The sequence below is a fragment of the Erythrolamprus reginae genome, chromosome 3 (genome assembly GCF_031021105.1).
Source record: "Erythrolamprus reginae isolate rEryReg1 chromosome 3, rEryReg1.hap1, whole genome shotgun sequence".
In the NCBI taxonomy this organism is placed as follows: domain Eukaryota; kingdom Metazoa; phylum Chordata; class Lepidosauria; order Squamata; family Dipsadidae; genus Erythrolamprus; species Erythrolamprus reginae.
The window spans coordinates 213,588,110-213,612,274 of NC_091952.1; the positions used below are offsets into that span (position 1 = coordinate 213,588,110).

Here is a 24,165-nt window from a genome sequence, read left to right on the forward strand (position 1 = left end):
CTATCATAATATTGATGTTTTTATTGTTACCATCTGAAATACAATTATACCTTAGAACTCTATATTTTAAGATCAGTTATATTGAAAGTTATTCACACAGAAAGCCAGGAATAGAATAATATGCATTTTTATTCATGAGTTAACATTCAATTCATATTATTTTGTATGAATTGATCAAATTTTCAGCTACAAATAGGAATGGAGATACATTTTTTATATTAAAACAAGGAGCTGAGTTTTAATCTCTTGCCAGATTTACAGCCCACCTCTCATTACTCATCCCACTTATGCAGAGTACCCAGAATATTTTATGACACGTGTAAACTACTGGTTTCTAGCCTTTTCTGTCCATGTAAACAATCATAGTACTGGGCAGTTTTACCCAATTACTAAACTTGGGATATTAATTGATTTATAGCTCTGAAAGCCTCTGTCAAAACCAGTCCTGAGGATAGTGTAGTGAGGCTAGGGACCTGAAGCAATGGATTGGTGCTGAATGAAAGAAGGGTATGATATAAACCAAACTATTGTTCTTTCTTATTTTTAAATCCAATGCATGTAACAAAGGCTGAGGGGGAAAAAAGGAATAGTTGGTATCTCCTGTATCAATTTTGTGACTCACTCTTTACACGAACTTATCACTAGCGACTAAAATCCTATCTCAGCCTTAATTCTAGATATGTATCCTTTCCCTTCCCATTATGCTGCTAATTCAAATCTTACAAGTGTCTAATACTATATATATTATTTTAAGAATGCTTAAAATAAATTTTAAAATATTTTAATGTGGTTAATATCACACTTAATTATTTAATTATCAGGCTAGCTCCAAATAGTTACATTCATGTTTTGACAGTGTTGTTATCTGTAATTTTCGGAATATAAAATGTACCAGATTATAAGCTGCACCTTAGCTTTTGGGGAGAAAATAGAGAAAAGTTATATTCATCTGGCTAGCGTCCTTAGTCTGGTCAGCTACAATGCATTATTTTTTCCCCTGGTTAGGGCTTTAAAAAAAACTTTATTTGGAGAGTGTAACGATGAAAGAGCTTGCAAGCCAGTAAGAACTGGGAACATTGTTCGCACCTGGTTAGGGCTGGAAAGAAACATTTGGAGCAAGTAGAGCAATGGAAAAAAACCTGCAAAGACTTAGGGCTTGGAAAACATTCTCAGCAGAGGATAGCAATGAAAGAGCTTGCAAGCGGATAAGAGCTGGGAACATGTTAGCATCTGGTTAGGGCTGAAAAGAAACTTATTCAGAGCAAGTTAAAGCAATGGAAAAAAAACCTTGCAAAGACTTAGGGCTTGGAAAACATTTTTCACAGAAAGAAACAATGAAAGCGCCTGCAAGGTAAGAGCTGGGCAGAGCAGTATCAGCTAGTTAGGGCTGGGGAATAAGAAGCTACATTAAGAGTATAAGACCCACCCAAATTATCAGCCTCTTTTAGGGAGGGAAAAGATGTGTCTTATACTCCGAAGAATACGGTATATATAAAATTATGTTGCATTTATTTTCAATCATCTTATTTGTTGTAAGCCATTTGGGACACAACCTTGTGAAAAAGCATCATTCAAATGTATTAATTGGATTTAATTAATTTATTAATTGGATTTCTATGTTGCCAGAAATAAATGGTTATTGATGATAAGCATTAGCTAGTCTGACGAAGGTCAACCATAACCACCGGACTGACTTTTCCATGACAATAAGGATAGCCCTTTGTTGATCTGCCTCGTTTGCTTCCCATGTGCTGTACTTTATCCACCACAGAGATACATGCATTTTGAGGTAGATAAAAGGCTACATCTTCCAAAGTGAACAGGGCAGGACGAAGAAGTATATAAAGGAAGAACAAAATTACATTTGATGTGAATGAATGTATTTACATTTAAAATGCACTTAAATATAGTTAAGATACATAGGTTTTGGGTGTGCAACGTTTCCAAGTGTTGAACTATTCATTCATTCATTCATTCATTCATTTATTTATTTATTTATTTATTTATTTATTGGATTTATATGCCGCCCCTCTCCGCAGACTCGGGGCGGCTAACAACAGCAATAAAACAGTATATAACAAAATCCAATATTAAAAACAGTTAAAAACCCATTACTGTATATAAAAACCAATCATACATACAGACCTACCATGCATAAAATTGTAAAGGCCTAGGGGGAAAGAGTATCTCAGTTCCCCTATGCCTGGCGGCAGAGGTGGGTTTTAAGCAGCTTTCGAAAGGCAAGGAGGGTGGGGGCAATTCTAATCTCTGGGGGGAGTTGGTTCCAGAGGGCCGGGGCCGCCACAGAGAAGGCTCTTCCTCTGGGTCCTGCCAAGCGACATTGTTGGTTGATGGGACCCGGAGAAGACCCACTCTGTGGGACCTAACTGGTCGCTGGGATTCATGCAGCAGAAGAATGTTCTATTGCTCAATAATGGCCTACTGAGCTGATCCCGGATGAAGCCCTTAATTCAGAATCTGTTACCAAGTTAAGTCTTGCTTATTTGTACAAAGGATGTTTCATATGGCTGTTTAAATGTTTGCTTCAAAGCTTCCAATAAAATTCTTCACAAAACAACCCCTCCCTCTCCCACGTTGAAGCAAAGGGACCATATTGTTTCCCAGTGCTTTGGCATCCAGACCCTCTGAAACCTTGTCTTACAGAACTTGCACTACAGGAGAAGACTGAGAGAAGCCTTCTCTTTCATCAATTCTGAATTACATGTTTATAGACTGTGCAGATTTGGCAGAAATTTTAGGAGTCTCTTTAAAGTGCAATGATGAGAATCATAAGGTACTAAATAGGGTCTTTCTGTTTACTTACATACTGTCCTACTGAATTTGAGAAGGTTCTCAGTTTTTGCATTATACACCAAATATTTTACAGCTGGACAACTATGTTGTCTGCTGAAGATGAGAAGAGTTGTCCAGTTTTGAAGACCTTTAGTCTATCCTGGAGAGGGTAGAGAGGAAGTTTTTTTCCCCCCATAACATAAACCCAAAGTAGTTTAAAACAAGATAAATTATTTTCTCAGAGTATATTGTATTACCTTTTCAAGTTGATAAAAGGAATGATATTGCCTCCGTGGCACAAATCTCCCAACTGAAGCCCATTTAAATTGCTTTTCAGAGGCCTAGTAATAAAGGGATAAGTTAATAATAGCTCAAAGTAATGCTGCATCATTTAGAACTGCTATAGTTGTAGAATGATCTATACTGACACAGAAAGAATGCAGTTTCCTTCAAAGGTTGACATTTAGATGCTGAACAAAAACATGACTTTTCAGGGGCCTAGTAGAACATAAGAACATAAGAAGAGCCATGCTGAATCAGGCCAAAGCCCATCGAGTCCAGCATTCTGTGTCACACAGTGGCCCACCAATTGTCCTTGGGGATCTTGAGAAGAAAGAGAATGCAAGACCCTCTCTTTCCCCTGACCCCCAACAAATGGTACCCAAGGGAATCCTGTCTGCCTCAACCAACATAGAGGCGGCACATGGAAATTCGTTTTCAATAACCACCAATACATTTGGCATCCATGAATCTGTCTAATCCTGCCTTGAAGCTATCAAGGCTGACAGCAGTCATGACCTCTTCTGGAAGTGAATTCCATAAACTAACGACCCTCTGGGTGAAGAAATATTTCCCTTTATTTGTCCTCACTTTCTTACCTATGAGGTTTAGGGAGTGCCCCCTCGTCCTAGTATTGTGTGATAGAGAAAATAATTTTTCTCTATCCACCTTTTCTATCCCATGCATGATTTTATACACTTCGATCAAGTCACCCCTTAAACGCCGTCTTTCAAGGCTGAAGAGACCAAGGCGTTGCAATCTGGTATCATAAGGGAAGTGCTCCATTTCCTTTATCATTCTTGTTGCCCTTTTTCCCCCTTTTCCATAGTACTCCAAGTGTGGTCTCACCATCGATTTGTACAGAGGCAATACAACACTTACTGACTTGTTTGCAATTCTCTTCCTAATCATGCCAAGCATGGAATTTGCTTTTTTACTGCTGCTGCGCAGTGGGTTGACATCTTCATTGAGCTGTCCACCAAAATCCCAAGATCCCTTTCTTGGGTTGTCTCAGAAAGTTTGGTCCCCATCAGTTGGTAGGTATAATTGGGGTTCTTTGCCCCGATGTGCATAACTTTGCACTTGTTTAGGTTAAAATGCATTTGCCACTTTGTTGCCCACTCACTCAATTTCGAGAGATCCTTCTGGAGCTCCTGACAATCAGTTTCACTTTTCACTACCCGGAACAATTTAGTGTCATCAGCAAACTTTGCTACCTCGTTAATGAATAAATTAAAAAGTAAAGGTACCAAAACTGAACCTTTGGGTACACCACTTCTCACTTCTTTCCATCCAGAGAACTGTCCATTTATTGCCACCCTTTGCTTCCTAGCAAGTTACCAATCCAGGACAAGACCTGTCCTCTAATTCCATGGCTGAAGAGCTTTTTAGGAGCCTTTGGTGAGGGACTTTGTCAAAAGCCTTTTGAAAATCAAGATATATAATATCAACTGGGTCCCCTTTATCTATGTGTTTATGTACACCCTCAAAGAATTCTAACAAGTTAGTAAGACATGATTTGCCTTTGCAGAAATCATGTTGATTTTCTTTCAGCAATGCCTATTTTTCTATGTGCCCAGGATTTTTATCTTTAATAATGGTTTCCATCACTTTATCTGGAACTGAGGTTAAACTGACTGGTCTATAGTAATAAATGGAATAAGTTAATAAGAGCTCAAATATAGCATTACAAAAAAGTATGTGTAGTACCCCAATGAATTTGAAATACGTTTTTGTCATGGGAGAAATGTTGTTTTCTTTTGTTTGAAAATCTGAGTATCGTTTACATGGTTCATAATATACAGGATGAAGAGATACTCAAAGAAGAATTGCCATTATGCATCTTTTCATTTTGCTGCATTTTTATTCTCATTGCCTTGATGATAAAGCTCCAAAAGACAATAAATTACTGATTATAACTTTATTATGGCACAGCCAGATATCTACAAAGGGAATTAAATCTAAGTAAATTGCTTAGTCTTTTTGCTACAAGATTCCACATATGTAAGTTACATCTCCATTGTAACAATAGTATAATTAAACACTAATAGTTCAGTGAAAAGTGTTTTTCTAAGATATGTACAAAACAGTTAACGGTCAATTCCCCCCCCCCCCCCCCCTGAATTTATTTTGAATGTGGTAATTCAGGAATTAAGAATTGATTAATAAATTACTCCAAGTTTTTTTCCTGTATCTAAATCAGTGCAGTTTAACCGTTAGGATTCAAGGTTAGAATAAGGCATAATTCCAACACTAAAGAAAATAGAGACAAGATGAAAAGGTAACTTGTATCACTAATACATTTCAGAGTACAGTAATATTAAATGGATCAGCCCATGACAGACAATTAGCACCAGAAACCAGATCAGCTGGCCAGTGGTATGCACCCTCTGGAAACTCCATCCCCCCTGGAGGCTTTCTGGAAGCCAAAAACGCCCTCCCAGAGTCTCTATGCTAGCGAAAAATCAGCTGGCTGGCACACACGTGAACATTGGAGCTGAACTAGGGCAACGGCTCGTCTGCCAGCAGATATGGCTTTGTGTGCCACCTGTGGCACCTGTGCCACAGGTTTACCATCACTGGTATAGGGTATCGTGCCTGAGACCCTGTGTTGGAGTACAAGACCTCCACAGCTCCTTTCAACCCTGTTATTCTGTTCTGTTCCATTCCGTTCTGTTCTATGAATGGAATATGAAACAAGTCTTTAATTAACAAGTAATCTAAACCTGAGTATTGTGCAAAGGGTTTTGCAAAGCTATCTTGTCTCTTGGAAACTAGTATATAAATATTGGCAATATGTAGCATTTTAAGTACTTCAGAGACATTGAGTACAAAAAGCAACTGCATTTTGTCTTGAGATTGTACAATAGATATAACAAACGCATCTACTTCAGAGCTATCCTTATGATAGGGAAAATTAGTTATTAACTGGGTTCTTTTGTCTGCTTGTTGAACAATGTAGTTTACTGATTGTACCCTATTGATTTTAGTAATATTGATTTTGCAGTTCTTAAACTACAGAGTTCATTCTTTTCATTTAATTAGTTTTGAGACAGCAGGAAAAGAAAACTCTACAGGTTGGAACAGAACTCCTATAGGCAAACAATATGTAATCATAAGAATGATTTCTGACTTAACATCTTTGGCAATAGTAGGGTTATTTTCAGTATTTTAGACTATAGGAACCATGAAAACAAACTTTTAACAAATATGTCATACTTTCCAACATAGCAGTTTGACTTTTAAAAAATCCAGACATAAATAATTAACAAGATGTGAGAAATTGGTAGCTGAAAAACATATTTAATAAGACCCTTTCCTCCAATTTGGTGCAAAATCACTGGTCTTCAATCTTGTCAATTTTAAGACTTTTGGACTTCAACTCCCCAAATCCCTCAGCCAGCAAAGCAAAGCTGGCTGAGGAACTCTGGGCGTCAAAGTCCACAAGTTCCCAAGGTTGGAGACCCCTGTGCTAAGTTATACTGGCTCTAGTTCTTGAATTCCTACTTAAAATGGCCAATATAGAATATAGTGGAATTCTGAATATTGAAATGATAATGCATTTGGAACGTACCAAGTTGGGGAGGAAGACTTAACTTAAAGAAATCAGGATTTGTATTACATGGAATCAGGAAATAAACAAGGAATCAGGTGGGGAAAAGTCGTATATAGAGAAAGAGTATATAAACAGATTAATAGTAAAGGGGTAGAATCCATTGTGGCTAATGGAGTCAATGAGCCCAAGATCACTGTGAGTATGGTAAAATAGATCTACAAGGCATGTCAAGGCAAATAATCTGTACTTTTTTTCCCCCAATAACCAAATTATGTTTTTAAAAGATGTTAATATCTCCAACATAAATGCAAGTTAAATAACCTAATTGTGGAATAGATTGTCAGCAAAGTTTTGTTTCTACCCAGTAATTATTTGCACAATTATTGACGTTAGTAAATGAGGTAGGAGCTCTGTGATGTGGAAAGGAAGGTTAGTTTCCTCTTTTAAGCTAACTGCCCTTCTTTTGAACCCAGGAGCAAAATTGTTAGTAGCTCTTGGTCTCCAGTTGTTGTTGGTAAATTACAAATATCCAGATGTGGTTGGTCAGCATGTAGACCTGGAATATCTCCGGGATCATCTTCTGCCACACAAATCCCAGCACCCGATAAGGTCCCACAGAGTTGGCCTTTTCCGGGTCCAGTCGACTAAACAATGTTGTCTGGTGGGCCCCAGGGGAAGAGCCTTCTCTGTAGCGGCCTTGGCCCTCTGGAACCAATTCCCCCCAGGGATCAGAACTGCGCCCATCCTCCTTGCCTTTTGTAAATTGCTCAAGACCACCTATATCGCCAGGCATGGGGGAATTGAGATATCTCCCCCGGGCTTATATAGTTTATGTATGGTATGCTTGTGCTGTATGATTTTTAAATGATGGGTTATTATTATTGTTGTGAGCCGCCCCGAGTCTTCGGAGAGGGGTGGCATACAAATCTAATAAATTATTATTATTATTATTATTATTAGCATTATTACTACTACTATTATTATTATTATTATTATTATTATTATTATATTACGTATACTTGGCTGAATAGCAATAGGAATATTATCCTGTTGTAAACATGCCCATGAAGGCTTTATTTTCCTGCAACAAGCATGATGCCAATACATGAAATGTGCTGTGATTGTACAAAACAGTAGAGATGACTGGTCTGTGCATCAAATTGAGCTACCGGTATATCCTCATTCTCATTCTTCCCAATCCCTTCCCTTCCCACTCCCGGATCCTTCTTCTCCCCTTTGTCCCCCATGCTTCCTTTTGCTTTCAGAGTGGGAAGAAAATCCAAATAAAAGCCTGAAGGAGGCAAGGACAGAAAATGGTGACTGGCTGCAAAACAGGAGGAGGGAATTTTTCAGCCACTTTCTGGGACTGAAAAGTTGAGGGAACCCAAGCAGGGGTGGTTTCTAACTTACCTTGCTGCTGGTTCTCTCCCTCCTGCATCGCATAGGTGCACCTCATGGGTACGAGCACACATGCACAGTGTCAAAGAAAGCAAAAAATTAAATAATTTTTAAAAGCCAAAAACAAGATGACAACCGCATGCACAGTGCCAGAAATTCAGCTTCTGCACATGCTCAGAAAAAAAATTCAAAAAAGTTTCAAAAAACAGAGAGCGGCACTCATGGACCGGCACTAACTGATCCTGTTCGGTGACCTAATCATGATATCACCAGCAGGTTGCTACTGGTTCCAGAAAACCGGTCTGAACCAGGAGAAATTCACCCCTGAATGAATTTAATGAAGATAAATATTTTTTTTATGTGGTATTAGATTTACAAAGCAAATGACAGGGATTGTTCATTTTATGGTTACATTTCTCTAATCCAAATTCTCATTTTTGCTGATGCACCACCATAGATCCAGCCTTTTGTTGAAATAAACTTGCAAAAGGAATAGTTGCTTGGCTGCATGTACTGCTTTTAATTAACTCATAACCAGGTTTTTGAGAAAAATAACATATAATATTTGGTGTAACATTTACTCAGAAACAGAATTTTACAAAGGGAAACGGCTTAATGTCATTTGTTTATTAAACAATCACATATCAAAATAAATGTTAGATGTTTTCTTTCCAAATGCCAGTGTTCAATAGAAAACATCAATTTTCCAGAACAAAATAAGAGACATGTAATATCATAATAAAAACTATGATTTGAAATTGGCCCTCTGGTTGCTTGCTGTTTTTGATAAATGGGGATTTTTTTTTTTTGTTCCAAGGTAAGTACAAATATAAGCTAATCAAAAGAAATCCAGAATGCCTCAGCTGCTTTTATTTCTGTGCTATGAAATCTGGTTTCTTTTAACTAGACAAGAATGCAGACACATTGAGAATAAAGACTGACTGGACCTGTGGAGAACTGGAATGATAAAAGGAAATAAAACAAATCCAGTCTAGTCAGAGTAACACTATTACTTAAGCTATTTATTTATGCCGCCCCTCTCCGAGGACTCAGAGCGGCTCACAACAGAAGATAAACAGTACAAATCCAATATTTAAAAACAGTTTTAAAACCCTTAATATGCAAATCATAGATAAAGTGGAAGCAGCCCCGGGGAATCAATTTCCCCATGCCTGATGACAGAGGTGGGTTTTGAGGAGTTTGCGAAAGGCAAGGAGGATTGGGGCAGTCCTAATCTCTGGGGGGAGTTGGATCCAGAGGCCACAGAGAAAGCTCTTCCCCTGGGTCCCGCCAGATGACATTGTTTCATCGACTGGACCCGGACAAGGCCAACTCTGTGGGACCTAACCGGTCACTGAGATTCGTGCAGCAGAAGGGTGGAAACGTATAGTATGGAATTAAGGAATCTGATAATTCATACAGCCAATTTTCATGTTTGCCAAGTTATGGTACCTTCTGCAATTTATGAGAAACACTCTTTGTTCTACAACCCAAGGGAACAACAGAACCTTTGTTTGGTCCATTTGTATGTTGCAACTGTATGATCCTATCTGGACAAATGTGACAGGTTGAAATACAGTGAACCCTCGAGTTTCGCGTCCTCAAGGATCGCGAAAGGGCTATTTCGCTAGTTTTCAACCCGGAAGTAAACTCCACCATCTGCGCATGCGTGCCCTTCCACGCATGCGTAGATGGTGGAGTTTCCCCGCCGGGCAGAGGCTTCCCTGGGTCTTCCCCCTCTTGCCCCGGTAAGACCCCAGCGGCGGTGGGCTGGAGCGCGAGCTTGGGGCAGCCTAGCTCCGCTTCCCAGCTGGGAAGCGGAGCCGGCAACAGCGTGGGCGGGCGGCGCGCGCGAGCTTGGGGCAGCCTAGCTCCGCTTCCCAGCTGGGAAGCGGAGCTGGCAACAGCGTGGGCGGGTGGGCGGCGCGCGCGAGCTTGGGGCAGCCTAGCTCCGCTTCCCAGCTGGGAAGCGGAGCCGGCAACAGCGTGGGCGGGCGGCGCGCGCGAGCTTGGGGCAGCCTAGCTCCGCTTCCCAGCTGGGAAGCGGAGCCGGCAACAGCGTGGGCGGGCGGGCGGTGCGCGCGAGCTTGGGGCAGCCTAGCTCCGCTTCCCAGCTGGGAAGCGGAGCCGGCAACAGCGTGGGCGGGCGGGCGGCGCGCGTGAGCTTGGGGCAGCCTAGCTCCGCTTCCCAGCTGGGAAGAGGAGCCGGCAACAGCGTGGGCGGGCAGGCGGCGCGCGCGAGCTTGGGGCAGCCTAGCTCCGCTTCCCAGCTGGGAAGCGGAGCTAGGGTTTCCCCAAGCGCGCGCGCACCCCAGGCGCGAGCAACGGGGTGGGCGGGCGAAGGGCGGGCGGCAGTGGAAGTAAAAACACCATCTGCGCACGCGCAGATGGTGTTTTTACTTCCGCACCGCTACTTCGCGAAAAATCGATCATCGCTTGGGGTCCTGGAACGGAACCCTCGCGATGATCGAGGGTTCACTGTAATTAACTTTTTAAAGCATAATTTCCCCAATTTCTTGAGACCTCGTTCTCAAATTTTCCCAGACGGAAGAACATATTTTGTAGTAATCATGACTACTTTTTGTACCTAAACTACCATGTCTGCAACAGATGTGTTCAGCAATTTTTCTTAATCAGTTTGGCAATTTATTCAATTTACTCATTACAAAACAATTGTTACTACTGTCTTCTCAGATAACCCATTAAATTCAGTAAAGTACTGGTGTAAGCAAACAGTGAATTGCTAATTCAAGTTCCAGAAGATTCACAGATTATAGTTTCTGAGAAGATATCTATCTGTCTGTCTGTCTAACTCTTCATCCATTCATCTATATAATGCACACACACACATACGCATGCACACACATTTAAATTTACATCTATCTATCTATCTATCTATCTATCTATCTATCTATCTATCTATCTATCTATCTATCTATCTATCTATCTATCTATCTTATTCGATTTTTATGCCGCCCTTCTCCTTAGACTCAGGTCGGCTTACAACATGTTAGCTATCACACTTTTTAACAGAGACAGTATATTGCCTCCACAATCTGGGACCTCATTTTACCCACCTCAGAAGGATGGAAGGCTGAGTCAACCTTAAGCCGATGTTGAGATTTAAACCGCTGACCTACAAATCTATTCAGCTTCAGTGGCCTGCAGTACAGCACTCTACCTGCTGCGCCACCCTTGCTCATATTAGACTTAGAAAAAGTCTTAGAGCCATAGAAAAAAGAAACAATATCTTCAATATACTTTCTCCCACATCTCTGGTTTAAAGAAGGAAAATGCTGAAAATATACTTATTTCAGTTACATATTATTGTGTACTAGCAGTTTACATTGTCTGTTTTAAATTACGTTATGCAAATCTCATTTCAAACTTTATTTATTCAATTTTCAATATTATATGGAGAAGAAAGTTTGAATTATTTTATGTGTGTATAGTTAATTTACTTTCTAATGATAATTTGTAGATGTCTTAGAAAATTATTTAGCATTTTTTAATCTGTACATGAATTTCTAAACTTTCAGGTTTTAGAGTTGAGCAATTTACTCAAGATACTTGTTCATATATAACGGAGAATCTATACTTTTCAATGAGAATTAATAATAGTTCTCAAAGATTATTTATATGACAATAAAGTTTTATGTATTCTTGAAGCAAAACATTCACATCCGAACAAATGTTCAGGTCATGAATTAAAATGTTTCCAGCCCATTGAAAAAAATCCTGATGCTTAAAAGGACAGAAACTCAAGGCTCAAGACTATCTCTTAAAGGTGAAATTGTTCTCCTTTGTATGCTTAATACAAATATCTAACTTGGTTGCATTTTGATTCATTTACCTTTGTCAAATTAAATTAATCATTTAGCTAAGTCATTCTCCCCAGGGGTCTTTCCAAAACTAAATCTGTGAACCTATGATTGCATTAATCCCCCTGAGAGTGAAGGGGGAAAAACCATGCTTGCTTCTAATTACTCAAATGAAGATTCTAAAAAGAATCCATATCATAGTCTAATGAGAGCAACAGTAGAATAATCATTATTAATTAGGTTAATAATGGGGCAAAGAAATATTGCAGCATCTAATTCAAACAATGAAACCATAAGAGGAAGATGTAATGTAGGATCAAGGATCTTCTACATCAGGCATCCTTAATTTGGTGGCATTTATGTCATTTATAACATGAATAAAACACTCCTACTACTAACATTGTTACTAGTAGGACTGATGATACATTCTGTTTATTAATATAGATATATTTTACACACCAAAAAAGGATTTATTTATTTATTTGTTTATTTAGGACTTGTATGCCGCCCTGCTCCGAAGACTTGGGGCGGCTAATCCAGACCTGTCTGTTTCATTATCCTTGAATGAGCAAAGAAACCTTCTGCAGAGTTGAAGAGAAGGCAGAGAATGATCAAACTTTACAACTTTTAAAATACTGTACAAATAGTAAAGAGCCAAGCTGTTATTTTCTAAACTTTTGATGATAAGAAACATTTATGGAAAAGCTGACTAACAATACCAGAATCCTCACCAACTGTAAAGGCACTGGTTGAAACACTGTGATGGTAACCACTTCTTCTTGTAGGCATTACATCTTTTATGAGGCAAAGGGGAGATTTGAGTCCCATTTGTTTTCCTTTTATTTGTGAAAGAAATAACCAGATCCTTGGAAATAATAGGCATGTGTTATTCAAATGAAGCTTTTTTGACCATGTTCTACATTTTGGTTTGGTTTGGTCCTGTTTGATTTGGTTCTGCAACACAGACTCAGAGGATAATAAGAACTGCAGAAAAAACAATTGCTGCCAACCTGCCTTCCATTTAGGACCAGTGTACTGCACAAGTCAAAAAGAGGGCGGTGAAAATATTTACTGACCCCTCACATCCTGGACACAAATTGTTTCAACTCCTACCCTCAAAACATCGCTACAGAGCACTGCAACCAAGACAACTAGACACAAGAGCAGTTTTCTCCCAAATGCCATCACTCTACTAAACAAATAATTCCCTCAACACTGTCAAACTGTTTACTAAGTCTACACTTCTATTTCTACTGGATTTTTATCATCATTCCTATCACCCATTTCCTCCCACTTAGGACTGTATGACTGTAACTTGTTGCTTGTATCATAATATTTTTAATAATATTGTTTCTTCATTGCTTATTTAACGCCTGTGACAATAATTAAGTGTTGTATCACATGATTCTTGACAATTTTTTTCTTTTATGTACACCAAGAGCATATGCACCAAGACAAATTCCTTGTGTGTCCAATCACACTTGGCCAATAAAGAATTCTATTTTGTTCTGTTCTATTCTGTTTTATTTTCTATCTAATGGTATCATCTTTATCTAAATATTGTACAATATTATATTTTATCATTAAACTGTGGGTCCTTTCCCTACCAGTTTGGTACAGTAGTTAAGGTACTGGCTTATCAGGATATGGTGAGTTCTAGTTTTGCCTTAGGCAGTTGGCTGGTTATATGGACCAGTCAACCAGTCTCTCGGCCAATTCCTTGCAGGACTGTAACGGGGAAAATAGGAAGGGGAAAGAGTATTAGACATGTTTCCTGTCTTGAATTTTTTAAAAGTAATTAATAAAGGCATAATAAAAATGTAATAAAAAATAATTTTAGCAGGTTAACTGTTGCTATTCAGCTGAAGAGATGTCCCAAAAGGAGCAGCAATGTCCCAAATAATCCTTTGGCCTTGATCATTTTTTTAAGAGACAAAGAGGTCTATTGTCTTCTTGAGTTTGGAAGTGTGAACACAGGGTACACTATGGATTTTGAAGGAAACATTTATTTGTTGAGAAATAAAAGCCATATTGCTGATGAAAAGAAGTTGATCCTGTTCACAAAATCCCCAAATGTTCGTTGTGATATATTGAAAACATGGTTGTATTACCATACAAAGTCAGTCTGAAGTATCCATGTTTTATATGACAAAAATATTTCCTTCCCTCTTACAATGTGCTTCAATTGGTTATTTAAATAGAATAGTACACATTTTGTAGAAATCAGACTTTTTCTATTGTTCTGCCTTGACAGCTAGATTTTCGATCAATATGGGGTCAAAATGTTCAAGCAACATTCAAAATTAAACCTTTGTTTTATTTTCCTTTCTTTGCAGCTTTGAGACAGCAAAATAAAATCTCTACTCTGCACATTGCCTCGATTACGTTGAGGAACACACCTGTGATTTCACATTTAATGCAGTTGGGACTTTCAGGTCCTTTTTTGGGGGGAAATTTCGTTCTTTTCCAAAAACCAGACAAAATAGCAGGACTGTAAGAAAATAAGGGCATAGTGCTTGTTATTCTTATATTTTCTTCTTCTATACGGGTTGCATAGCAAAAGGTGGTACACCACCGCAGCCCTGCTTAAGGTGCTCTTTGGTTTGCGGTAGGTGATAAACGCGCTCTAATTTCTTTAAATCTTTTCGTTTAAATTTTCACGGTAATGCGCAAGCGGATGGAGAATAAAACTCTTTAGAACAGGTGGGCAACTTTAAGCCTAGCGGACTTCAAGGCGGGCCACGCCTCAGGTAAACTGTCTCGTCGCTCCCCCCCTCCCCACAATAGCGCCCTTTTTAGGGCTCTGGTCGTCGTTTTAACTCCCAGCCTCACAATTGGGGGCGCGGGCGCTGCTTCCGAGGCGGCCCCCTTCCTCCTCAGTTCACTTTCTTCAGTGCTGGGCCAGCCATCGAAAGAAGCCCCAGCTCTCTCTGGCCACGCCTCGGAGAACTGTCTCGTCGCTTCCTTCCCACACCCGCGCCTAATCCTCTCGCCTGTTCGGGCTCTAGTCGTCTTTGTAACTCCCAGCCACCCGCGTCGCAATTAGACGCGCGCGCTGCTTCCGAGGACGCTCCCTCCCCCCCCCCGTGTCCTAAGTTCACTTTCCTCAATACTGGGCCAGCCGTCCGAAGAAGCCCTGTCCTCTGTGGCCACGCCTCGGGGGAACTGTCTCATCGCTCCTCTCCCACACTCGCGCCTCGTCCTCTCAACAATAGCCCCTTTTCAGGCTGTGGTAGTCGTCCCAGCCCCGCGTCTCACAATTGGAGGCGCGCGCGCTGCTTCCGAGGGCGCCCTCTCGCCTCAGTTCACTTTCCTCAGTGCTGGGCCAGCTGTCGGAAGAAGCCCCGTCCTCTGTGGCCACGCCTCGGGTGAACTGTCTCGTCGCCGCCCCCCCCCCCCCCCCACTCTACGCCTCATCCTCTCCACAATAGCGCCCTTTTCGGGCTCTCTCGTCCTTTTAACTCCCAGCCAGCCCGCCTTGCAATTAGGCGCGCGCGCCCTGCTTCTGAGGGCGCCCCACTCCTCCTCAGTTCACTTTCCTCAGTGCTGGGCCAGCCGTCGGAAGAAGCCCCTCCTCCCTCTGGCCACGCCCCGGGCGAACTGTCTCGTCGCCTCATCCTCTCAACAATAGCCCTCCGTTCTCTGCTGAAGGGAAGGGCGTCCTGAACCTTTTCGCTCTTCCCCACGGGGACACCCGCCGGCTCTTTGCTTGCAGTCGGGTTCCCGGCCAAAGGTTCCCCGCGGAGCCATTCACGTTTCCTTCCTTCGGCCATTGACAATTCCGAAATCCCGCCCCCTCCCGCTCGCCGGTTTCCCCATTCACAAGCGCTCATTCATAGGTTCGCTTGACACCGCACGCCGAGACACGCGCGCGCGCGGCCCCTCACCCGCTCCTCTCCCTCCTCCCTCCCGCCACACGCCCACCCTCAGCCTCCCCCTCCCTCCAGCTGAGGGGCACTAGCAAGCGCTCAGTTGCCTCGCTCCGCCGCTCAGCTGTTCTCCCGACCTCCTTCCCCGGGGCTGAGGCGAAGGAGATTCTCTCCCACCCCCCTCCGTGCTTCTAAACAAAGGGATTCAACCGGCGCACGAGGCGAGAGAGCGGCGGGAAAGGGGGGCGGGTGGGCGGGTGGGGTGGGGGGCGTCTGTCCGGATGTGGTGAGAGCTGCGCCTGGCTTGGACTCGGGAGGGGAAACTGCAGAACCGGGAAAACGGCGCACCCGGGCTCCGGCGAGCTTCTACCATGGGATGCTGCACTGGGCGCTGCACGTTGATCTTCCTTTGCACGCTGCAGCTGGTGAGTAGCGGAGAGCTGCCCTTCGCCGAGGGCGTCGCTGACTTGGGATCTTTTTCCTTCCCCCCCCCCCCCCCCGTCAGCTGGGAGCCTTGCGGAAAGAAGCCTCTCGATTCTACCCCTTTCACACACACACACACGCACACACACGCACCGTCCTCCCCCGGATGGGAAGCGCGTTCGTTCTTTGGGGATCGGCTTGCCCAGGCGTAATGCAGCTGAAGGGCTAGTCCACCTGGCGCTCCCGGGTGCGTTGGAAAGTCTTCCCCGGGGTCTCTCCTCCTCCGCCGGCTGGCAATAATGGGAACCGGTCCCGATTGCAGGCAAAGGCGGTGTGTGTGTGTGTGTGTGTGTGTGTACGCGCGTGTGTGTGTTGGGGCGGATGGAGGCGCGCGAGCGATTGCAGGCATGACCTTCTAAGTACGATCAACTTCTCGGAGGCAAAAGGATGTCCGGAAAGCGGGAAAGTCCGGTCTACTCCACCCCCCAAACTCCCCCTTCTATCTTTTTAATAGCACCTTCTTTTGGCAACTCAAAATACCGGCAACAGCATGGACCAAGCTTCAGCTAACTGCTGCTCAGCTGCAGAGATCCTCCAGCCAGCTCAAGAGGAGAAAAGACTCCTGCTGGTCTCAGGGTTGCTTTTTCCTGGAAGGGAGGGAGATGTTTGTGGAGCAGCTGCCATTGTCAAATCGATATGCCCAATTGCTTCCCTCCTCCGCCCCTCCTTGGGTTAGATGTCTCGGCCTTTTGTGGGTGTTGTTATGTGGAGGAGGGAAAAAAGCTTATTTATGGAAAAACGGGACTCCCGCAAAAAAGCCCTGCACATTGCCCAGGAAAGCAAGTTGATCCTTTTCAGATTGAACACTGTGACCGATTGGAAAATATGTATGATACAAGGTATATTATTGTTCTTTTTCTTTGTAATAGTTTAGTATAGTATAGTATAGTATAGTATAGTATAGTATAGTATAGTATAGTATAGTATAGTATAGTATAGAAATAGTATAGTATAGAAATAGTATAGTATACAGTACTATAGAAATGGTATAGCATTGTATAGTATAGAAATAGTATAGTATAGTATAGAAATAGTATAGTATAGCATAGTATAGTATAGTATAGAAATAGTATAGTATAGTATACTATAGAAATGATATAGCATTGTATAGTATAGAAATACAGTAGTATAGTATAGTATGGTACAGTACAGAAAAGAACAGAACATAATTCTTTATTGGCCAGGTGTGATTGGACAGACAAGGAATTTGTCTTCTGTGCTTATGCTCTCAGTGTACATGAAAGAAAAGATACATTTGTCAAGAATCATGAGGTGCAACACTTAATTATTGTCAAAGGCTAAAAATAATTTGAATGGTGATGCTGACCTCCAGTTGGAAGACAGAGTCCTGGGTAATTTCCCTCGCTTCCCCCTTCTGGTCCCATCTCTTGTGTATCACTCGGATGTGTTCTATAGCTGCCAGTTCTGTGGGTTCCGATTTATATCCTACTTTAATTTGAAGGCAGCTAAAGTATTGGTGTGAAGAAGAAGTTCAGAATTGGTGATTTAAATATTGCACATTTCTATGGGAATTTCATTCATTTTATTGTCTCAATTTTACAGCTGGGTTTTAAGAGTGTTTTTGTAATCAATATGAGGTCAAGATGTTCAAACAGTACTCCACAATCTGACAATGAGTGAAAGGACTCTTTTATTTTATTTTCTGTCCCTTTGAGACTGTAAAGTGATATCTCAATTCTGTTAGTGCTTGAGATATTGAGTTGGTTATTGTACTGTCAAGAACAGAAGTGTGATTACAACATATCTGTTAGAGTGTTAGTCTATTTTACAATCATTTAAGTGTTTTGAGGAGTCTCTTTGTTTTGTTCACATTTAGAAAAGCAATAAAATCAAAGAAAATGAATGACATAGTCCCTATTACTTCATTAATAATAGTGGAGAAATAGGGATGTTTTGCTCTGAGTAAAGTCCATTCTAACTACATAGCTTTGCTTATAATGTTGTTTGATTTCTTCTGAAATCTATATAAGCAGGGGTTTATATAACAAATGTACTCAGTTCTATAAATTAATGGATTTTCATTGCTTATGTCAACTGATATAAAAATTCAGTAAAAATAATTCTTAGAATATAAAACTCCCTGTCAAACCAAAAAGCTCCAGTTTTATGTTGGTTGTTTGCTTTTAGTGTTTTTGGAACACTGCTAACATTTCTACTCATTCATAGTTTATGGGCATTTTATGATTTGCTTATTAGTTGTACACCAAAGAATACAATTTTGAAATAATGGGCTTAGGGTGTATGTATTTGGAATTAATTTGGAAAATAAAGAAGCAGGATATTTCAGAAAGCTTTCCTATGGAGATTTGCTTCTAAACTAATATTGTCCCATCTACATTGTTCGAGAGTACCTTGGTTGGAAAAGGCCTGAGGGCAATTTTTGCATCATGTGTGGAACTGGAAGTGAACTTTGTAGTGATTGCCCATGTCCTCTCTTGATTTACCCATCAGGAAACAATCTAGCAGGTGCTGATGTTGCTTTAATAGTAATAAAGGGATATAACCATAATCACATTAAACAATGAGTGTTCTTTAGCAACAGTACATTGAACAAGTCAGAAACAATTCCTAATCTTGAAGGAAACAATCATTCTTTTTGTCCCTTATACCTTTTAACACTGTTCTTTCTTTACACTTGTGTGGAGAACTAGGAAACCTATGAAATACTATATTTGACCCTCAGGCTAATTTCTTGTAATCCTGAGTCTCATTTCTAAACTTTATTAAAGGCATCACATTGATAATAACACCTATTTAGCTACTCCTGTGGCTACACTTGGCCTGCAGCTTGTAAGAGAGAAAAGAGGGTGATGGAGAGAGAAGAGTGAAAGAAAGCTCATGTGAGAGGCTAACTTTTGACTCTGTCTATTACTTGATTGTTTCTTTTTCACACCACTCATCTACCCAAATTCCCGAGTAATTTACATCTAAGGCACTGTGACCCTCAGTACTTTAAGGGTGCCCATCTCTGGGTAAAAATAATCAGGAAAAAAATCAGGAAACATACATGCCTTACACCACTATTCACAAATCTCACTAAACCACAACATATTGTGTTGCTTTTAGTAAGTTGGTTCAGCCCTGTTATTTTAGCAGAGGAGACTTTATTCATTAATGTATGAATGGGGTTGTGAATAAACTATAATTTGTTAGAGCAGCAGAAGGCCAGTCAAAAACAAACAAACCACATTATAGTATTGTGATGTATTATAGGCTTGCTACATCAGTTCAGATAAAGAGCAAGTAATAATTATGTCAACCATGGCATAAATACAAAGAGTTTATTAATATTTGCAATACGTATAACCTTTATGAATGTTTATTTGGAAATACAGTACTGTATATTTTATTTGGTGCATACTATCCTGTTTCACTCAAAATTAGACATCCCTTGATAATAAGCTCAATTGAGCTTTGGAGTACATGTCAATAAGGCCAAGCGCTTATTTCAGTGTTCAAAAAAATATAAGTCAGGATCTTATTTTTAGGGAAATATGGTAGGTTGTAATTGTTTGCATAGTACAAAGGCAGTTCAGTGTGCAATAATATACTATATAAGTTACTGAGTGTAGTGAGACTTTATTTCCAAGAGAAGCTTTCCCAAACGGCTCTTAATTTCCCTGCAGAAAAAGAGCAATGCAATATACTATTCTAATAACAGTTAAGAGTATTTCATGGGAGTGTATCAAAACTCTTGAGAATATGACAGGAAAACTGCACAGAGAACCAACTAGCTCTTCGTACATTTTGCTCCTAACTGAGTCAAAAAAAAAGTGGAGAAACTATGTTCTTTTTTCTTGTTGTGCTAGTGTCAATGAGAGTAAAATAACTGCATCAACTCTAGGGCTGATATTGTTTTCCCTTTTCACTTTGGAATCATTTTAATTAATTGTTAATTAATTGGATCCCAATACTTTCAAAATACCATTGAGATAAAAAAAATCATATGAAGCAGATGGAACTTATTAATGCATTTTTAGAAGTTCTGTTTTTCCACATGGCAAATATGACCCATATCAAACTGGTACATCTTACTGAACAACAGTTGGACTGCTCCTTATCCAAGGCTTTTTCTTTGTAATCATCTGAGTTACCACTAATGAGCCAATCATCATGAGAACATAAGATGTAGCATAGATGGCATAATAGTTTGAGATGCTCCACCACTATATTCCCATTAATCACGAGAAGTTATACTCCTACAAGGCATCAGAATCAACAGAGAAATCAGTTGTCTTTGGTGTTGCAGAGATGGGTGGCAGAAGCTACTGTTCTTAAATGGAAGCTCCAAATAGAGATCCCTAAGTATGTTTTTTTTTACTTTTGTTTTTAAACAGATCATTCTTATAATAAAGCTACTACATTTATTTGTCAAAAGAAGGCGGGTAGAAAGTTATGGCTGATTTACAAAGGGTGGGTTGCTCCTGGTTTGGCTCAGTTCGGCAAACCGGTAGCTGCGGTGGTGGGAGCCTCTGCCTATCCACCCAGGATGTTTAGCCTATGATTGCTATTTAAAACTATTTTATAAATAGGTAAAAGGGACAATACAAATTAAAAGAAATGTGATTCATTCATACCTCTACTAGTTTTACTATGGATATTATTTAGCATCTCATTTTGCTGTGAATTTTAGCAATATACTGTATTGCAATTTCTCTTTTGTATCAAGTTTTATCCATACCCTGTTAGAAGAAATCTAGTTGTAACAATTGTTTCAACAACAATTATATTAATTGTATATATTCTGTCTTTTCATGGTTCTACTGATAATTTTTCAAATTCATGACAGCCTGCCAATATCATACCAGAAATATTGCTCATTTTAGGAAACAATTCAAAGGCAGAAGATTGCAGCTGCGGTGGTGGGAGGCTCTGTCTATCCACCCAGGATGTTTAGCCTAAAATTGCACATGTGAGCACAAGTGCAAACCGGTAGCAATGGGATTTAGAACCCACTACTGGTCCCTAACCTAAGAAAGAAACATAGTATTGTATGACTCCTGCTGGCTGGTAATGTTGGAGGGGGAGGAAATGATTCGAGGCTGACTTTCCAAAACAGCTATGTGGCTTATGCAAACACTCTCTGCCAACTGTATCATATTTGCATAATAGACTGCTGAATCCTGATAAAATACCAACAGATATAGTAGGAAAACATCTGCATAGGCAATGCTTCCAAATCATTGATTCATGGGCAATTCTTCTGTCACTCAAATGAAGAAGCCAGATCTGTCTTGAAGCTATTAACTCCTCTGTTCTCCTTTGTTCAAGCCAAGAGGATAGGTTCTTACTACCTCTGCCTTTCAAATGTTCATTATAATTCAGGAGTTACTCTAATACAGTTAATAGACAACAGAACTGCTAAAATTGTAAGCAATTGAATATAGTGAGTTTGGCTCTGGCAGGTACAGATAAATCTGTTCAGTGTTAATTCTGGTTGCTGTCGAGTATTTTGTCTGTCACCTGAAAGAGGTTTTATAATCTGTTTGAATGTTTTTAATTTATAAATCAGTAATTAATATTAGAAAGCATTCTAAAAGGTTTGATTGTAAAATTAGAAAGCAGAAGTAGCAAGAGCAATAAACAACGCCACATCTAAGGTGGTAAAACTGCTACTACTTGCCTTTCTCTGTGACAGAAATGGTGACATGAAGCCCCATGTGTTTTTCATGCATAGACTATTTTTCTTTTGCATTACTTCATGTTCTGATTGATTCACACATGCAAAATATTTAAAACAACCATCAAACAATATCTCAATGGAACTTTTACATTATTTTATACAAAATGTAACTTCTGTTTATGAGAGTGTATCAATGCTTGCATATCAGTATAGTGTTGTATCTTATTTTTTTTAGAATAGAATAGAATTTTATTTTTAGGTTATGAAAACAGCACTGGAAGAAGACAATACAGTAATTTTCTTCTAGCACTTCTATACTGATAAAAAAAAAATCTTCTGCCTTTGAATTGTTTCCTAAAATGAGCAATATTTCTGGTATGATATTGGCAGGCTGTCAGGAATTTGAAAAATTATCTGTAGAACCATGAAAACACAGAATATATACAACTAATATAACTGTTGTTGAAACAATTGTTACAACTAGATTTCTTCCAACAGGGTATGGACAAAACTTGATACAAAAGAGAAACTGCAATACAGTATTGCAGTATTGCTAAAATTCACAGCAAAATGAGATGCTAAATAATATCCATAGTAAAACTAGCAGAGGTGAATGAATGGATCACATATCTTTTAATTTATATTGTCCCTTTTACCTGTTTATAAAATACTTTTAAATAGCAATCATAGTCTAAACATTACAATACAGGTCATCATCATTAGTGACTGCCTCATACAACAACTCTTTGTAGTTACAATGGTAATTGAAAAATGACTTTGCAACCAGTTGTCACATTTATGAACTTTGCAAATCTTTAAGGCAAAGTTGGACGTCCTCCTCGTCCCACAGCTGACTTTAGAACACCGTCTGTCTGCTGTGGCGAGAGGGGCGTTTTTATAGTAGAAGTTTTTATAGTAGGTAATAATTAGATTATATATATATCTATATTAGTAGATTATAATGGAAGTTTTTATAGTAGATTTTTAAGAATTGTTTTTTATATATATATTATTTGGATTGATTTTACTCCTGTTTCTTTGTGTATGTTGTGAGCCGCCCTGAATCCTCAGAGAGGAGCGGCATACAAATCCAAATAAATGAATGAATGAATGAATGAATGAAAGCTGAAATAAGATCATAAGCACAGTTGTGATTTCACTTAGCAATCAAGTTACCAGTCCAACTGTAGTCACTACACGAGTTTTCAAACCATAGGGGCACTGCAGTGGAATGCCTACTGCTGAATAATATGCTAAAAATCCTGTGAAATGTATCACTATATTGATTCAGTATGAATTTCGTATTCACATTGCCCGAAAAGTTTAAGATTTGTCCTTGGATTCTAACTCAATTAGTATTTATAACTGATTTTATGGCAGAGCAAAACTGCAATCTGAACATTTGTTCTCCTGATGAAGAAATTGATATCTGAGCAATCTGAGAGATAAGTTCAAAAAGTTGACCTCTAACTGGAAAATATGTCACTTTCAACAGAAAAGCATTTGTTGAAGAGCAGGAGTGTCAAACTCATATCACGGTGGCATCACATGACATATTGGGACTTCCCCCCGCTCTAAACCAGGCGTGGGCATGGCTAGCGTGTGACGCATCCGGTCCATGGCCTGGACGTTTGCCCTATTATAGGGGTACATTGTTGAATTTTGTTTGTTATCTTAACATATATTTTGACAGGCAGCATCTAGGAAGACGGCCTTCTTTGTTGTCACCCCCATCCTTTGAAACATTCTCTCTCCAGAAGTGAGGCAGGCCCTTATTCCTCCGAAGACCTGGTTCTGCCAATTCACTTGGAGTTCATAGAAGAGCACAGGGGTTAGCACATTCCTGCCTTTTAAATTGTATTTTATTCTTGTTTTTAACTTCCTTCTACCAGAAAATAATATTGATATGACTTTTGTGTTTTAACTGTGTATCTTCCTAGTGTTGCTCTGTGAGTGAGATGGGCAATTTTCCAATTTGATAAACGAATAAGCGTAGGCTGGGATGCAAATAGCTTAATTTTCCAGTTTAAACAGGATGATGCCCTAATAAATGTTTTTTCCTTCAAATAGTTGTGTGTAAAATTAAATTAACTTGGAAACAAATTAATCCTGTTAAATGGTCCTATCATCAAGCCTGGCATGAAATTGTGAATTTGAGATAAACAGTTAAAGTCTTTCCCAATGATCTTCCACTGAGCTTAGAAAATGTTCTGCTTTTATTACAGTGAGTTGAAATTCCTTAACCCAAAACCTCCAGAGGCAAAAGTTTTTAGTATGAACTTGTTTCTCCCTCTGCTGTTTATAGTCATATGTTTGTGTTTC

General features: G+C 39.9%; 1 protein-coding gene and 2 long non-coding RNA genes across 5 annotated transcripts in view; 2 read left to right on the plus strand and 1 right to left on the minus strand.

Moving 5' to 3' along the window:
- LOC139165938 (uncharacterized) overlaps nt 1–13,336 on the plus strand; it is a 56,573-nt gene extending 43,237 nt beyond the window's left edge. For both annotated transcript variants that reach the window (XR_011558850.1, XR_011558848.1), the window contains one exon: nt 12,342–13,336. This is a non-coding gene — a long non-coding RNA (uncharacterized lncRNA). The remainder of the gene's footprint in view (nt 1–12,341) is intronic.
- Nucleotides 1,627–8,109, minus strand: LOC139165936 (uncharacterized). The gene is made up of 3 exons (XR_011558847.1): nt 8,039–8,109; nt 3,051–3,134; nt 1,627–1,807 (listed from the first exon to the last, which is right to left on the minus strand). It is a non-coding gene; the product is annotated as an uncharacterized lncRNA (long non-coding RNA).
- A 2,352-nt stretch (nt 13,337–15,688) lies between the features above and the next one.
- Nucleotides 15,689–24,165, plus strand: part of NKAIN3 (sodium/potassium transporting ATPase interacting 3) — a 125,093-nt gene continuing 116,616 nt past the window's right edge. Inside the window, exon 1 of one of the 2 annotated variants that reach the window (XM_070749174.1) lies at nt 15,689–16,141. In XM_070749174.1, coding sequence (XP_070605275.1) covers nt 16,088–16,141 — 54 coding nt within the window. In that variant the 5' untranslated portion in view covers nt 15,689–16,087. The remainder of the gene's footprint in view (nt 16,142–24,165) is intronic. The other variant, XM_070749175.1, reaches the window with a different exon arrangement.